The sequence below is a fragment of the Sarcophilus harrisii genome, chromosome 1 (assembly GCF_902635505.1).
Source record: "Sarcophilus harrisii chromosome 1, mSarHar1.11, whole genome shotgun sequence".
Classification (NCBI taxonomy): Eukaryota; Metazoa; Chordata; class Mammalia; order Dasyuromorphia; family Dasyuridae; genus Sarcophilus; species Sarcophilus harrisii.
This window is the reverse complement of record NC_045426.1, coordinates 170,648,038-170,666,567: the sequence shown is the minus strand read 5'-3', so window position 1 is coordinate 170,666,567 and position 18,530 is coordinate 170,648,038. Positions and strand designations below refer to the sequence as shown.

The window sequence follows — 18,530 nt, the reverse complement described above, 5'->3', positions numbered from 1 at the left end:
TAAGAATATATATATATTTTATTACATATTTGTTTAATTTAAACACAGCTTTCATGAGTTAGTGCAGAACCATGTTATTTCCTGTGATATATGGTCATATACTTAATGTAAAGTGAAATCCATTGTTCACACTGATGAATATTTGAGCATTTTATATAAATAGAAAACTTTTTAGGCTAAAAATAATTTGGTACCTTGTTTTAAAATACCTTAGTGCTTTCCTATTAGTAGTGTTTATAGTTATCTTCTTGGTATTTAAAATAATTCATTGTAATATGCTTTTCAGGATGCAGCTGAATGTTCTCAAAAGACAGCAATTAAATATGAAAAACCAGGTCCAGAAAAGGGGGAAACAAACCTGATTTTAAATGAACAGAGCCCAAAAAAGCTCTTAGATTCAAAGAGTTGTGAAGAGAAGTCTCCAATTATAGAAGCCCAAGAAAATGGTTTCACTGTTTCTGCATGGTAAAAAGTTTTACTATTATTGTTTGGTAGGATAAGGGAAAGGGAAAATAGGGTAGATTTAAAAAAAAATTCCATTCATTTTTATAGCCATATAAAACATATTTGAAAATTAATCTGCTTTATCTTTTGGTATAGTTAATGCCCAAAAATGTCAAAGTAAACATTTATAGTTCAGCAGTTTTTAATGAACTTTTAGTCATTATGTTTTAAGAATTGAGAAATTTTATATGCATTTTTGTTAAGCTCTGAATGGTGTTAGGTTTCCTTTTGTTGGTTATATTGCAGAGGTGATTCATAGTTAATTACAAATTGGATTAGATGGCCTCTGAAGTTACTTCTAGCTCTTAAGACTGCAAAATTATCTTTTATTTTACTCTAAGTTATAGTTGATGCCCCAAAGATATTTAACCTAGTTTTTTCCTTAAAAATGAATGAAAGGCATTTAAGTGCTTATTATATGCTAAGCTCTGGCTAAATTTTGGGGTTGTAACTAGAAAAACAAGATAGTACCTTCTTCTAAGGTTGGGGGAGAGATACATTTTAAAAAATTTATGTTCACTAATTATTAATAATAAGTATATTAAGTAATTTTAACCTAATATCTTTGATAATATTAACATAAAAGGAAGTCACTTATGAATTTAAATTATCCTAATTTATTATAGTTCAGAGATTCAAGTTTTATTTCATCAGGATGCTTTTTTTAAGCTTTAAGTAATAATAGCTTTTTTCCCCTCTCCATTCTCTCGCACTCTTAGCATCAAGAATTTCCAGCAAGAAATTAAGACAAATGATACCCAACCTATACAACGAATGAGGGGCCGTTTTAAGAGGCCTAGACCAAACATAAGCAAAGTAGAACGGAGAGGATCCAGGACAACAGGAAAATGTATTCCTGAAGAAGGAGATAAGGAAGAAGGAATAATTCAGCATAAGAATGAATCTGAAAGTGAATTCACCATTGTAAGTTAGTCTTCTGTAATTTTGTGGAATTGTGTCAGGAATATTGATGGAAACGCATGAGGTAGTAACTCAGAAGCTATTCCAGAGACAAATTAGGTAATTTGCTTATATGACAAGAATCTATCACGTTTATACTAAGTCTCTCCAAGATTACATATGTCACTTGTTTTACTAGTATTTAGCTGTATGACTAAAGAAATCTGTATCATCTAGTTCTGGTTTTTTTAGTCCTTCTCTCACAAAGGCACTAGATTAAAGATGATTTGGTCTTTTTTCATTTGAGCTTAAAAAAAAAGTGCTTTTACACCTTTTTTTGTTTTCATGAAGGGAGCCTATTATATTTTAAAAGTAAATTATTCCTGAGTTAACACTTGATGTAAACTGGGCATTTTGAATAGAGGCTATTGGCCTAGCCTAGAATCAGGTTCATATCCTAATTTTGTGTTGCTGAGCACTCAGTGCTTTAGGCAACTCTTTCAGACTCTTAAGTTATAGATAAGATATCAGTTTGCCTTGGTAGAGGAAGTTCCTTACCAGATCTCTAGTTTAAATGTAGTTTAAAAAATGTATACTGGGGATAGCTAGATGGCACAGTGGATAGAGCACCAGCCCTGAAGTCAAAAGGATATTGAGTTCAGATGTGATCTCAGACACTTAACACTTCTTAGCTGTGTGACCCTGGGCAAGTCACTTAATCCCAATTGCCTTGGGGGAAAAAAAGGAAAAAAAAGTATGCTGAAATTTACATGTAGATGGAAATAAATCCTTTTATTCTTTTCTCTTCTATTATTTGATTGTAAATAGGTTTTTAACATTTGGTTGCTAATTTGATTGTTTATATTATAATCTTTTAAAGAAATTTATACCAACAAATTTTATATGCAAAGACTATATAGTTTTAGACATTATTTTGGTTCATATAATTCCTAGGTGTATTTTCTGCTTTTTAGAAAAACAAATCCTACATGTTTATTTTTCTTCTATTACATAGCATGGCCTAACTTTGTTTTTTAGCCAAATTCTAAAATTGAAAGTGAAGTTGGACCTTCTGAAGTCCACAGTCCGTGTGGAAGTAAAAATCAAAGGATAGGAGAAGAAAATTTGCAAGTTGGCAGAACTGAAGTTGTAAGTGAACAGATAAGGTGAGTTTGGCCTTGACATCATCAAAGAAAATGTAAAACTTTAAAAATATAAATGGATAATTTTTTATAATTAATTATGGCATATGAAATATATACTTATTTTTATATAGTCAGTTTATATGCAAACTTTTTAAACAATAAGAAATTTTCTTCTAAAAATATTTGCTATAAATAATTACTACTGTCACTAATTTTTAAATTTTTAATTTAAAGCAAGGATAAATATAAACTTCATGCTATCAGTCCAGCACAGTGGAGAAGGAGCCGATTTCAAACAGCTAAGCCAAATTTGGGGAGTGTGTACAGAAAGAAAGAAGAGCCTGGAACAGAAAAGATTGTGCCAAATAAAAATGACACAAGAAAAATAGAAGATAAGTTGTTACAGCAAGAAGACTCTGATATCCACCAGTCTCTAAAAGTGAGATTCTTTTTAAATCTGCCTCTACAGATTGATTTCATATCTTTTAAAAGAGATGATTTAATGTTTCAATAGGCACTTTGTTTAAGATTATGGGTTTTGTTTTGATAGTTTTTTAATCAAAAGTACATTGTCAAATTATGTATTGAGAAACAACTCAGTGTTTAATTTGCTTTTATTTATAGCAATTATTTTAAGTGTTTTTGTAATTTATTTTAGTATTTGTTAAACTATGCCTTGTAGAAAAATCCAAGGTTTTTAAAGTCACCTAGATCTAATGAATTCTTTTCTATCATGGTCATGGAGAAAAGCATACTTTTGGGAGTCTTCTACTTCTCTTTCTGGGAATTTGGATCTTTGAACATTAAAAGGATTCATGAATTCATTATGCATATTTTGAACAAGTTTAGGTCAAAATACAGAAACAAACCAAGTTGTGAAACCTAAAAACATTTTTTAAAAATTTCATATTTAAGGATAAAACAGAGCTACTGTCATCCTTGGGGATTGCAGCAAGAAAAGAATGTGTGGATTTTAGAGATTCTATCTTGCCTAAAGACTATAGTCAGTCAGAAAAACTGGATTCCTTTGACAAACAGTTGGAATATGGTGGCCACAGTGCTCCAGGAGTTACTTCGTCATCTGTAGGTGTTGAAGAGCAACTTCTAAATAAATCAACAAGGTACAGTTTCATAACAGAATAATAGTAGCAATAATAATAACACTTGCATAGTGCTTTAATATTTACAAAGAACTTTATAACTGTTATCTCATTTTATCTTCACCATAACCCTTAGAGTTAGGGGGCTATTATTATCCCCATTTTATAGATGAGGAAACATAGTTAAGTGATTTGTCCAGGATCACATGATTTATCTGGGGGGGGGGGGGGGGAATTGAACTTGAGTCTTCCCAACTTCAGATCCAGTACTCTATGCAGAAGACTTACCTAACTACTTTTAGCTTAATGTAACATAATTTCTCTATTTAGAAAATTAAACATATCTCCAGTCTTCTTTGAATACCTTTTATTTATTCCATTCATAGAGGATAGTTTCTTTTCTAAATTTTGATTATTCTTGCCCTTTTGCCTTATGTTCTCCTTTTTCAAGGTTTTCTCCTTTGTCTATGAATGAATATAAAAATTTTTATTTCCCAATGCCAAGTTAAATCTTTAGTATAGAGTGCATCTCACTTTGATGGAATCTGTCCAGGTAGGAAATGTCCCCACTGACTAAAAGTGAATAGGTAGGGAGAATTGGGAGACTAAGTGATGTTACACTGGAAATGGAGAAATGGAAAAAAGCATTCCAGGTTCTTTCATTACCACATTCTAACAAGCAAAGCTGGAAGCCATTCACTCGGAGAATATACCTCTGCCACGGCTTTATTTAGCTTCTTTTACCTGTTTCTTGGAATATCCTCATGAATTTTAAAAAAAATAACAAGCTTTCTATTATAAAGTTCCTTAATATTAATGCCTCTTTACCTTTATTTCTACACTTTTTCTTAAATAATTGGCTATTCCATTTTCCATTTGGTTGGAGAAGAGAAGCTAGCCCAGGATGAAAATATTGCTATGGGTTTTTACATGTGCTTGATCAAAAATTGAATTTACTACTGAATATGAAACAATAATAGGAAGTTTTGATGAACTGAATTGTAATTCTTTTTCTTACAAAATTTATTTAATATTTTTTTCCAGTTACATACAAAACAAATTCTTTTATGTTTATTTTTAAGATTTTTGAATTCTAGGTTCTCTCCCTTTTTCCCACCCACAATTAAGAAACTACATGTGAAATTATACAAAATATTTCCATAAAAGTTAAGTTGTAAAAGAAAACATATCTTCCACTCTATTGAAAATAAAAATCTCAAGAAAAATTAAGTTAAAAATGGAGAAATAGAGACTGCTTTGATCTGTATTCAGACATAATCATTCCTTCTTTGAATATAGATAGGATTTTTCATTGTAAATCCTTCAGAGTAGTTGTGGCTAATTGTATTACTTAGAATAACAAAAGTCATTTATAGCTGAACATTCTAGAACATTGCTATTATTTTGTATGTGTGTGTACACACACACACACACACACTCACTCACCAGAGTATATTTCACTTTGTTCATGAACTCTTTCCATGAATTATAATTCTTTAAAGAAATAAGCCATTAAAATGGGTGGTGATAATTTTTGTTTTAATGATTTAAACTTATACTTCATATTAGGCCTTTATAGTTAATAATGTTGTTAATAAAACTTCCCTAAAAAGTTGTTTTTGTCAAGTGACCACAATATTTTTTTAAAATGACCATTTAGATATATGCAACAATCAAAAGAACCAGGTTCTCTGAAAAATACTTTGGGTCGAAGAATAGTTACTTCTTCAACCTCTGAGTGTGAGATGGATAATACGGACAGGAGAACACAGCGCAAGTCTAAACAAAATTTCAGCAAAGGACGTGGGTCCAAACGTGTCCGTGGGAGGATTTCTAGGAAAGAACCTAAGTCCTCAAAGGCAGTTTTAGTGACACTCCGAGCTTCTCACGAAGAGGATGAAGAGGATATAGAAGAGTCTGAATATGAGGAAGAAAACTACCATCTTGCACCAGAAGAAGTCAACAAGGCACCGGTGTTTGTACCTATAGGACTTCGGTCACCAGAACCTGTTTCTGCCCAAATTGAGGAAACTATGGAAGAGGTATGCAAAGTTTTTGATTCCCTAACATTGTATTATTGCTTAGGTTTCTTTTATATTCATGTAACATTTTTCTTTTTTGGAAGGATTTTAAAACTTTTATGTTGCCTTAGACTAATTAAATCCATAAAAACAAGGAAGAAATGTGTATTGCTCAACTCTGTGGGTCAAACACAATAATAACAGCAGTAGACTTTGAGAAAAGTGGGTAGTTGGAACAGCTGTTTACACATGGGCATCAAAGCTCTCCAGGGTAGCTGTGCACCCATATGGATGATTGTCATTATTTTTTAGAGCCCATTGACTGGGGCATATTTTAGCCCATTGTGTTTTTCTAGTTCTTTCAGTAAACATGGGTTTTAATATTTTGTCCTTTTTAACTAGTCACAGACCTCCCAGGATCCCCAAGAGATTGGAGCAAAGAATTCCCGAGCCACTGATTTTAATGGCTGTTAGAGCTCCAAAGGCCTAAGAAACATGGCCAGATTCTTCTTCTTCTTCTTTTTTTTTATTCAAGCTTTTTATTTTCAAAACATTTGCATGGATAATTTTTCACCACTGATCCTTGCAAAACCTTGTTTTTTCCTATTTCCCTCCTTCCTTCCATCCCCTCTCCTAGATGGCAAGTAATTCAGTATATGTTAAACGTACTAAAATATATATGTAAATTCAACATAGGCATATGTATTTATATAATTATCTTTCTGCACAAGAAGAATCAGATCAGGAAAAAAAATGAGAAAGAAAATAAAATTCAAGCAAACAACAATAGAAGTAGTAAAAATGATATGTTGTGATCCACCCTTAATTCCCACTGTCTTTTCTCTGTGTGTAGATGGTTCTCTTCATCACAAGATCATTGGAACTGGCCAGAATCGTCTCATTGTTGAGAAGAGCCATGTCCATCAGTATTGATCATTATATAATCTTAAAAGATGGCCAGATTTTGATGATAGTACTGAAATTATAAACTGAGATAATTTAGTCCTAGGGACTGACCAGAAGCAAAAGAATAGATTAGGAAACCAAATTCCATTTATGACCATTGGAGTAAGTGCAGCATGCTTCCACTGGTTATTAGCAGAAATGATTAGTTTCAAAAGTCAAAGGTTCCCTAGAAAATTAAAGCACAGAAACTTGAAAGTGTTTGGAAAGTTGTTAAGTGCCACTCTTGCACTCAACTTCCGCTAATTGATCCTGTTTCCTAGGTCTAAATCAGAGAAACTCTGGTAAATGTTATAAATCTTACCTCTTTTTGAGGTCTCCAGAAATCCTCTGGCCACTATCTCATATGGATGCAGTTTGAGCACAACAGAATACCCAAGAGTTTTGGCAAACAAACTTGGACTTTATTCATGTGGTTTACACCTTACTCTATAACTCCTGCAATATTTTAGCTTCTCTCTCCAAGGCCGAGCTCCAGGTGAAGAAGGTGGAAAAGAGATGGAAAAGAGTAAAAGGGTTGAGTCCTTCCTCCTCTGAGCTTATATAGGGTCTATAAGGTCACAGGCACAAGCCAATTGATGATGGATATTATTACATCCTGTACCTGATGCGATTTCAGAGTGTTTAGGATTCCTGTTGTGGCTGGAGGTTCTACCCACGAAGGAAGTTCCTAATCACATCCAGGGACCTTGAGACCATTGGCCTACTTACATCCCAGTTGTGCTTGCCTGACCTTTCTAATGGACCCTTACAGAAAGTAATTAGGAAGAAGGACAAAGCTAATTAGGAAGAAGCTTAAAGTATTTATTGGTGTGGAAATAAAAGATTCTTTTTGAGTACTGGCAAAAATTCAGATGACACCAATAAAATTGGCAAAGAAAATTTCTGAGAGGTAAAAAAAAGCACAGGTTAATTTGGCCTTTCACTTAGTAATTAATTTTGCCAAAATATAGCTATTTACATAACTGCACAGGAATTCATCAGATATACATTCTATACTTAGGCTTATTTTTGAAAGAACAGTAAATGGAAATTAGTTATCTGGTTATAGGAAAACAAGTTTCAATATATGTATGCCCTGGGGACTATGTAGCATTATACTGATGTCCTAGGATGTGAATAGCAGTTTGTCATAGGAATTGTCATTAAAGTTCCATTTTCTAGGACATATAAATACGAAACATTTTAGCTAGTTTATCAAAAAGTGTTAAAACAAACAAATAAAAGAAACTAACCTTTAGTTATTTAGAATAGCCTATTCTCCAAACATCTTGTCTGTTCTCTAAATAGCATGTATAATTGATGTTACTGTGCCTTGTGTTTTATAAAATCTTAATTTTTAAAAAAAGTACCTTCACTTTTTATTTCATTTTGTCTTCAAAACAGCCTAGTTAAGAAAATAGCAAACCATTTTCTAGGTAAAGAAACTAAGGCCCAGAGAATTTATATGATTGGTTTAGGTCTAACACTTAATTCATTATGTAGATATTTTTACTTTAAATTTTTAGATCATGTCAGTCTGTAGAGATATTAGGTTAAATGAGAAGAAAGCACCTCAGCTAGAACTTTAAGGGAATCTTATTCTATTGTACATTCCAAATATAACTGCCAGAAAGCCACACAGTTTGTAGAAAAAACTGAGAAACAATGGGTAAAGGGTATGGCCAGAAAGTAATGACAAAAGAGAATAAGTAGATGAAGTCATTATGTTAAAAAATGTCTATTTGTGCTTTATTAAAAACTTTGCATTATTTTATATCACTTTTTAGCATTCTTCTTTATAGTCCTCAAATTTGAACTTCTTTATGATGATGTAACTCCATTACCTTGCTATCCCACAGTTTGTTCAGCCATCCCCCAAAATAACTGTTTCCAGTTTTTCCTTGGATAACGAAATAGAACAGCAATAAACACCTTTATGTAGAGAAAAAAAAGAGAGAATAAGGTGTCAGGGACTTAAGTTTAGGTAAGATTACTGGTAACCTTAAGGACATATTTTTATTGGCCAGTACACAATTGCTAATAGTAAACATTATTATCTTTCAGTCCTTTAACTATAAATATGACACATTGATGTATAGCACTACCTAAAGATCGGCAAATTTTTATTTTCTATGTGTGTTGTAGCCCCCTACCAAATTGTGAACTTTATATCTATCTATCTATCTATTTATTTATTTTGCTAAGGCAATTGGGGTTAAGTGACCTACCCAGGTCACACAGCTAGGAAGTGTTGAGTGTCTGAGACCAGATTTGAATTCAGATCCTCCTGACTTCAGGGCTGGTGCTCTATCCACTGTGCCATCTAACTACTCCCAAATTGTGAACTTTAAAAAGAAATGTTTTATTGATATTTGTTTTTTTGGATTTTGTTTTTGTTTTTATGCCATAGTTACTTTCCCAAAAATAATTCTCTACCTTGCTCTCTTCTTTTGTATCTAATCACACTAATTAGGGACCATATTTAATAATATTAGAATCATGATACACCCATAGCCACTCAAATATAATTCGAGAAGAAAAGCGTGTTTTGTCAATCTGCCTTCTGTGACCAAGATAGGTCATCTCGTTCAAGTATGTTGGATATTATTAAAGTAATTTTTTTATAGTATTTCATGGTTTTGCTTTCTCCATTCTGTATCGAGTCTATATTTTTCTGATTACAAATTCTTTCATAGAGTGCAATAATATTCTATTACATTCACATACCATAATTTATTCATTTGATGCCTAGTCAGTAGTGACATCAAAGGGGTTCCCACACCTTCTTCTAACCCCTTCTAAAGTCTCTATTTCTGCTTTTTTGTCATTTTGGCTGATTTAGTGGTTTATAAGGTGTTATCTGAGAGTTTTTGAAATTTTCATTTCTTTTAGTACCAGGTATGATCATTTTTTCATATGTTTAAATTTCTTCTTTTGAGAACTGTTTAGATGCTTTGATCATTTATTTATTGGGCAGTTTCTCTTAGTATTATATTTGTCAATTTTTTATTTATATTGGTCATCAGACTTTAATCAGAGATATCTGATAGAAGGTTTCTTTTTCCTGCTTAACAGTTTTTCCTTTTATTACATTGCTTTTGTTTGTGCAAAACTTTTAAATTTTATTTAATCAAAATTATGTTTTATCTTTTCTAATGTCTTTTATCCCTCATTTGATTATGAATTCTCTCCCAGCTATAATTCTGAAAGGTTTCTTGATGTACTGCCCTATAATTAAGTTAAATTTAAAGAAATTTAATTTCTTAGAGTATGACCCCATTTACATTCATATCACTTATCTATTTGTAATTTATAGTAGTATATGATGCCATAAACTCTTTTATATTCTTAGATCTTTTCTATCATCCTAGCACCAAAGCAAGTACTTGAAAGAGGTTAAATTAAATTCTCAAGTCAAACATGAAGTTTTGAAGTTTAGTTTTACATTTTTGAAGACTTTCAAATAAAATAATAAAATATTTTCATTTCTATAGCTTGAAATTTCTGTGAATGTTCCAGATGTACCATGTATTACTATTGCTGAACATCTCCTTCCTGATGTAAATGTGTCAAATGAAGGACTGAATCAGGAAGAAAATCTAAATGCTGCAGTTGTAAGTATAATTTGTTCAATTTGTTACCTTTAATTCATTTATAGGCACTTAAAAATAACTGGAGCAATATTGTCACAGATAATCTACCCACAAACCCGCAAACAATTGAGACTAATAATACAAGTGAAAAATTAGGTATGTTATGAGTAGGTACTACATGTAGGTTTCTTTGCAACCCTATTGTGGTACTTGCCTGACTAATAAGTTGTATCACTTTTATTCATCACACTGATCTATTTTAAATGAAGGCCCTCCTCCTTTTCTCTAGTATTTCAATAATCCCTTAATTTTTTGTATTGAACTAATACCAACTTAAAATTATTCAGAATATATTTATTTTCAAGCCATTTGGAAGTCACATTGTTTTACATTAACCTAATTTATTAAAGACTTGGAGTTATGGGTTTTAATGTGTATTTCTAGACTTTGTAACATTCATTATATATTAGTATATGTGTCAATCTATCTGTCCTTTCGAAAGGGACATTTTCAGACTTGTTTTTATTTAGGTTGTAGCTGACAGGAGAGATGTCCTAAGAGGCTTATGATGATGAAGAAGAAAGAAAGACACGAATGATAAAAGGTGTAAAGAGTTTTCATTTGTGGCCATAGCCAGGACAAGGATACAAAGAAAGAGGAAAAGTAGGAATAGTGAATAGTTTTACTTTTTTCTACTTGTAATTTCATGAATAATGATAAAGAAAAAAAGAAAATTAAGCTTTAGAATTATCAAAAGGGAACTAAATGTCTGACGGCACATTGTACCATAGGTAAGGTGCTGAAATAATGCTTAGAAAGATAATTTAGTTCACAATTTTTTCCTCTTTTTTAGGAAATTACTGCAGTTGAATATCCTGAAGAAGAAACAGGTAACTTTTATTAGGGGAAGTACTTAAGAAACTGTTGGTAAACTCAAGAATTAAATGGTGGTGATAGTTCTGGAAGATTGAACCAAAGGACTATATTGATGAGTGAATTCTTTTTCTTTTGGAAGAATTTTATGTTTTTCTTTTCTGATAGTTAAGTGGGAGAAGGAATAATTAAGTATTTGTAGAGACCTACTACTTGCCCAGAATATTTTTAACAGATGAAGGACATTGTCATAACATATAGTCATTTGATATGATCAAGAAATTTCTTCTCAAAAGAGTATAAGGACATTTTTTTTAGTGAAAAATTAAACTGATCAAAAAATTTAGAGTCTCATTTTGTTATTTCTAGTATTTCTTTGTAAGATGTTGACAGTAATATAATAAAGAAGGAAAAGTATCTTCAAGTAGATTCTTTAAAAAGTAAATTTAAATAAAATTTGATTTCTACAATGATTCTTTTTTATTCAAAGTTGGGTAAATTGTTTTATAGGTATCAATGATGGAAGCACAGAAGCTGCCATAGCTTTACTTACAATGGGAAATCAAATGTTGCAGTCAGAGACAACTTCTGAAGGTAAGAAAAAAAGAAAAACAAAAGCAAAAACAAAATTCCTCACATACCTATTCTTCCATTTTAACTGAAAACAAAATTGTAGTCTTTCACATATTAAAACCATTTTTCCTACTAAGACATTATTAGTAGCAAGCATTTTGGGTTGTTTTTTATTATTTTGACAATAACATGCATTTTGGGTTGTTTTTTATTAGTGGTACTGTTGTCACTGGCCAAAAATATTGAAAGGCAGCCATATATTAATAGCACTTTTGTTGAATATGATGTCTGCCCATCCTGGGGAAAGTCTGCTTCTACACTTAACACATCCTTGCTGAGATGTTTTGGACAGCAGCAGCTGTTATCATGGAAGTAATTCTATAATCATAATCATTTTGGCCTGATTCTATGCCATTCTTTTTACCATTATTTTTAATTAAGTACCCATAAGGTGTGTATAATCACAATGTACTTACATACTTGGACGTGCTTAATTTTCTTAGTTAATAAATTTCATAGAAATAGAGAATTCTAGAGCTGGAGAATAATACAGAGATCATCTAAGCTAATCTGATATTCTATCTGTGGACCTTGTGCCCCAGAAGGGTTAAGGGACTTGCACAATATTATACAGCCAGTGTAAGAGCTGAGACGAGAACCTAAATCTTCTGACTCCTGAACGCTGCTTTTTATTGTATGTTTTCAGGATGTTTGTTTATTTTTTTAAAATGATAGTTTAGATAAAGATGCATTATTTTTTCTTACAAATTTATTGTGATACTTATGGTTTCATTAAAAGAGCATATAAAGGTAGAATTCCTTACACAGTCATTAAATTAATATAATATTAGGCTAGTCTCATGTAGTTGTGCAATAGCCTCATGTTTGTTATTTTAATAATTATATATCTTAGGGGTAGTTAGTTGGTGCAGTGGATAGAGTACAAGCCCTGGAGTCAGGAGGACCTGAGTTCAAATCTGGCCTCAGACACTTAACACTGCCTAGCTGTGTGACCCTGGGCAAGTCACTTAACCCCAATTGCCTTAACCAAAAAATAATAATTATTATTATCTATCTTGAATTCCATTTAAATAGGATTTTGTTATGGGCAGCATAAACTTAAAACTCAAAAACCAGTTTCACTTAACATATGTATTGGTTTTGCTAATAGTTAGGCCATATTAAAGCTTCAGTATATAAAAATTCTTAAGCTTGTATCTTTAAATGTAATTAATTCTTCATCATAGAGGATTAACAAATCATATGGATGTCTTGTATTGGTTATCAAATAAGTTTGAAAATCTTGTCCCTCTTATTCCTCTTCTGTTTTTGTATAATAGGAATAATGTGTGTGCTTCCTGAAGGTGATATAAAAAACCCTATTTCCACTTCTAACCCAGAGACCTTTGACCACAGGGTACTTCTTGAACATGAAGTACTTTCTTCACCAGTTCCTAGTACATTGCCTACAACACTGGATGAAAATAAGAGTATATCAGAGGAGCAAAGTACTGGAAAAGAAATGACTGTACCTGGGCAAATAAAGGAAAATTCTGTACTTTCCAGGTTAATTTCATGGGCTTTTTAAAAATAAATCTATTTCTTTTGAATGGTAGTATAAAGTAAATGTAAATTTTAATGTCATTTAAAAGTACAATTTTACAGTAACTGCTTTAATATACTAGATAGTGTTGAGGCATATTTAATTATAAAATTCAAATCAGAGTAAGTATTTATGGTATCTTTTTTAATTTTGAAAAAAGCAGTTGGTTTCTTGCTCTTAACATTTCACCTTGATGGTAAAATCAAACTTATGCCAAAATAATTTAAACTTAGCTGAAGTAGTTAGAATATTTTATGACTGTTGAACCAAATTTTTACTCATATCTGTTATTCCTTGCTTAAGTAAGTTTGACCTTTGTAAACTGATTAACTGTTTTAGACTAATAGGATTAATGTGCTTATAGTTTATTAAGATATGGGGCACTTATGACATTTTTTCTTTCTGTAGTGACCAGTCTTCTAAAAAGACAAGTTTGTTGAGAACAAGAAACAGATTTCCTAAGCCTAAGCCAAATCTTAGCAAAATACTTGGAAAAGATAGACATGTTCGTCAGAAAGTTACTAGTCTTCCTGCAACTGTGGATCAACAGGTTGATATACATAATGGTGAGTGTTGTAGTTCTAATTGTAAGAAATGGAGTTACTTTTGGCCCTACATTTACAGCATATCAGTATTTGAAATGGAATATTATATCTAGTGGGAATCTACTTCTCTAACTTTCTATTCATTGGCTTTAGTTAAGTCTTTGAATCTTTCCTTTATAGGTTTTCTCATATTTAAAGACAGTATTTATGTTTCCTCCTAAATTTTTTTGAGGGGCTAAAAATTCTTAGTTTCTTAATTTATGTTTGACCCTGGTTTCTAGTGTCATTCTCATTCTGATCACATTTCACTTAATAGTCCATATATGATTTGACCAGTACAGAATTCATTGGGACTATCTCCTCTTTCTGTTAATGTAGCCTGAGATGACATTAGCCTCTTTGGCTACTCCTATGATTTTTTCACTCATGTTAAGTTTGCAATTTACAAACTCACTGCCCTTTTCATATAGTCACTTTTCTCAGACTGTTTCTTCTTTGAACTGTAGATTTGTTAAGAAAAGCATAGATGGTGTGCAGAATAAGGGTAATAATAGATACCTGCCAGCAGGGAGAATATTTTGTTCAATTTTGAGTGCCATATTGAAGGCAGTACATTTATAAGCTAAAGCAGAAGAGGCCATGCAGGATAGAAAATTGGAGAATATATCATATGAAAGTCAGTTGAATGAACTTGGGACATTTATCTTTGAAAAAAAGAAAACTTTAGGTGCAAATTGGTAGCAGTATTCATTTTTCACTCACGCACGCGCGCGCGCACACACACACACACGACTATTGAAAGGAGGCCATAGATTTTATCCTTTTAATCTTGATTTGTTCTTCATGCCCTCAGAAGATCTGAATTCAGAAGCAGTGGATAGAAGTTGCATAGACACAGATATAGGTTTCATTTCAAGAAGTGTTTAATAATTAGAGCTGTAGGCCCCTTTAACAAGTAGAGATTGGATGGCCACTTGTTCCCAATATTATAAAACAGTCTCTAAAAATTTTTTTTGTTTTATGGATAAAATCTTTTGATATATTATCATCTTAATTTATAAGTATGTCCTTTTTACCCTTTACCTAGCAAGGCTTCCTTACAATTTTAATTTACAATTCCTTATAATTTTAAAAGGAAAAACAGGGAAAAAATTTTTTGAGCAAAACATAACAACATCAGCTATATCTGATTATATATGTGATGTTGAACATCTTTAGCTGGGCAAAGTGGAGTGAGTGTGTGTGTGTGTGTGTGTGTGTTTTCCACTTTTGTTTATGGCCAGGTGATTGTTATAATTGCATAGCATTTTGTTGTTGTTGTATGTATTCTTTTCTTGGTTCTTGCTTCATCTTGCATTAGTCCACATAGATCTTTCTTTGCCTCTTTGAATTCTCTGGAAGGGATTCTTGGTCAAGTACAGTCTCAATTAAATTTTGCCATAAATCCCTACTAATTCTTAAGTTCTATGGCTATGCATTTATCACTGTTAAATTTTATCTCATTTTCTTCAGCCTAAGGCCACTAAGAGGATTAGGGTATCTAATCCTGATTTTGGAATGAGGAAGAATTGGGTTCAGATTGTTCCTCAGACACTTACTAGTTATGATTTATAGCCTGCTAACTGGTTTGTCTTTCACAATTCTGTCCTCACCCCAATCCATCCTTCATTCAGCTGTCAAAGTGATCTTCCTAAAACACTGAACATATCACTTTCCCATTCCCCTTTTCCCCAGCCTCTACCTGCTTCAGTAAATTTCTTTGACTTTCTGTCACTTATAGGTTTAAATATAAAATAACATAAAAATTGACTATAAAATCCTCTGGAGTTCAGAGATATCCCCTTTTGTCATGGTTTTCAGTGTTGCTTTTTACAGGATGACTTGTTTTTGTGTAAATTTTAAAAATGAAATTGTTTAACCTGGATTAGGGTCATCAGTGAGGCACAGTTTAGCAAGCAATATACATCACAATAAATTATTAGTCAGATTTAGAATTCAGTAATGTGATCGGCTATTGTCATTTTTTTCTCCCCTTTATAAATAATGCATCAGTATTTCTTGTTTAGGAATTATTTAGAAAAGCTATAGATTGAATAGGTTTGTAAATTTTGTTGGTGGCTTAATCAAGAATGTGGTTTTAGTATAAGCCATCTTATTTTGCAATATATTGAATGATTTGTTTTGTTTTTTTTTTTTTAAAGAAACAGAATGTATAGTTTCCAAAAGGGCAGTATTGGAGGATATAAACATAGAATCAAAGACTATGGCAGATGGCATGATGCAGACCAGCATGTTGACAGATCTACACAGCTTCAAAGGCACAGAAGTCAGCCAAATAGAAAGGTAAACAAAAGGAGGAAATTCCATTTATATGCTAGAGGCTGCTAAGCTCTGCAGGAAATAGAACCTGAACCTGGTCAGGAAAACCTCACTTCAGAGCTCACACTCCATGTCTCTGAGTTAAGTCACTTAACCTCTGTCTGACTCATTTTCCTTAACTGTAAAATGGGAATAACAATAACACTTATCTGCTTGTCATGAGGATCAGTGAGTGCTTTGAATATTTGAAAGTGCTAAATAAGGGCTAGCTAGCTATTATTAGTATTATTTTAAAATGTCATAAGTTTTCCAAGTTGCTATATTGAATAAAATAATTGTTTTTATAGCCTAAAAATAAATAATTAGATGTTCTATAAAAATAACTGGTTTTCTACTATATAGCAGAAGTACCATTGAACTGTGAGTGAAAGGACCTCATCTGTATTACTGGTTTTTCCACTCAGGAGCAGTATGACTTTGGGAAAATTACTGAACTTTTCTTAGTCTCATTTTTCTCATTTTCTCTTTAAATGTAAAAATTAAAGTAGATTATTTAAGACCTTCATGTCAAAAACATTGTGATTTTATGATTTTTTCTATATTTTTTACTTTTAGAGAAGAAAACCAGGACAAGGAATTTCACGAGTCTCAAATGGAGTCTCCCTCTACACTACTCAAGAGCAGTTCATATGACATTACTGGTAATCTCATTGAGGCTGCAACAGGAGAATTTCCTAGCTGTGGTGATGATGGACACAACTTACTAACGACTCCTTTTGCTCAGGTAAAAGAATATCTGAGCTTCCCTTCTATCCTGAATTCCTTTCAAATTCCAGATTATTTTACTGTAATAGAATTTTATGAAAATATGGACATATTTCCTGTCTTGTAGTCCTAGAAATAAAATAACAGATGCTTAGTTAATTCTAGTAATTTGTTTTATATTGAAATGCTTTGAATCAATATTGGCAGAATGGAGGTACCATACTACTTCTCTTTTAAACTTATATCTAGAATTAATTTTGGCTTTGATAACTGGTTGAGAGATTTTGTAGTGGGGATGTTTAAAGGTAAGCATGGATGAGAAGGAGTTGAAAGATAGTTACTAAAAATAACAAGTAGACAAAATGCTCAACTTCATTCTGAACTTTACATAGTCTCCATTAAGTTGATTTTTAAATATGTGATCACTTTCCATAGGCCAAATACTCATTTGTTGCACAGGATTATTCATTTTATGCTTAAAAAAGCAATAACCCTACAGCCAATTCTTTATATTTATGGGTCCACTCGTGAAAATATAGAAATCTCTGTGTATATCACTTCTTTATAGTGGTATTCATTGTAATAAGATTTTTATACATTTGGGTAATTGAGTTTGCATCCTATCAAAATCTTTGGAAATACTTAGATTCTAACATGCCAGTTATTAGAAAACACATACACACACACACACACTCTCATTCTTTCTCTCTTTGTGTCTCGCCCTGTAATTTTTTGTCTTTTTCTCTTTCTCTCTTTCCCTGTCTTTTATTTTTGTCTCTGTGTCTCTTTTTCTCTCTTTCTCACACATACATGTAGAAAATGCATATAAATTCTTGGTCTTGTCTCTGGGCTTGTGCTGATTTTTTTTTTTTAACTCCTTGCATGTTTGAGAGGAACCTGAATCTCATTTCTCTCATACTTTTTCCTTGACACAACTCTCAGCAGTCACAGATTGACAAATATCCAGGTTGATTTGTCATTTTCTCTGTCCTCTATGTTGCATTCACAACATTCTATGTATTTACTAATTTAAGTGTTTAGTAATGGCTGTTGTCAGAGACTAATGGGCATGTTCTAGAGACTGGCTGAAAGGTAAATTTCTTTTTCCACATAACTTTTTTCTCTATCAAATTGGTACTTGTTATGTTTGGAAGGAAGATTTAGGACCATCATCTAAGTTATTTCATAGTATGGAAATTATTTGGGTGATTTAGTCAGCATGCCTAGAGTAACAAGTCAATTTTTACTTCTAGATCTCTTCATTTGTATACACATACACATACACAAATAAAAAACATTGTCAAAACTGAAATTTTCAAATTTTTTGATATTGTAAATATATTGGGTAAATAAATATAAATATAATTGCAAATAAATATATTGTAAATATATAACTCCATGAATCCAAATCTAGAGTCAATTCATTTTGTCATATTACCCTAAAATAATTTTGAATCTTGAATTTTTATAGCAATGTACATTGAATAATGCTACAAAAGTTGAGCAACAGAATGTAATCATTCCAGACGGCACAGCAGGTATAGTATACTTCTATTAAGTGATTTTTAAAAATTGTTGTTTCACTTGTGTCCAACTCTTCGTGAAACCTTTTAGTTGTCTGTTTTTGGTTTTGTTTTGTTTTGT

General features: G+C 31.9%; 1 protein-coding gene across 2 annotated transcripts in view; it reads left to right on the top strand.

Annotated features, from left to right (window-relative positions):
* The window catches only part of BDP1 (B double prime 1, subunit of RNA polymerase III transcription initiation factor IIIB), an 89,240-nt gene that overhangs the window by 57,165 nt on the left and 13,545 nt on the right, over positions 1 to 18,530 (top strand). For both annotated transcript variants that reach the window (XM_031966806.1, XM_023495817.2), the window contains exons 20-33: positions 287 to 465; positions 1,224 to 1,428; positions 2,443 to 2,570; positions 2,784 to 2,988; positions 3,465 to 3,670; positions 5,310 to 5,691; positions 10,110 to 10,229; positions 11,062 to 11,098; positions 11,592 to 11,675; positions 12,995 to 13,220; positions 13,666 to 13,823; positions 16,004 to 16,145; positions 16,737 to 16,905; positions 18,358 to 18,424. In XM_031966806.1, coding sequence (XP_031822666.1) covers positions 287 to 465; positions 1,224 to 1,428; positions 2,443 to 2,570; positions 2,784 to 2,988; positions 3,465 to 3,670; positions 5,310 to 5,691; positions 10,110 to 10,229; positions 11,062 to 11,098; positions 11,592 to 11,675; positions 12,995 to 13,220; positions 13,666 to 13,823; positions 16,004 to 16,145; positions 16,737 to 16,905; positions 18,358 to 18,424 — 2,308 coding nt within the window. The remainder of the gene's footprint in view (positions 1 to 286; positions 466 to 1,223; positions 1,429 to 2,442; positions 2,571 to 2,783; positions 2,989 to 3,464; positions 3,671 to 5,309; positions 5,692 to 10,109; positions 10,230 to 11,061; positions 11,099 to 11,591; positions 11,676 to 12,994; positions 13,221 to 13,665; positions 13,824 to 16,003; positions 16,146 to 16,736; positions 16,906 to 18,357; positions 18,425 to 18,530) is intronic.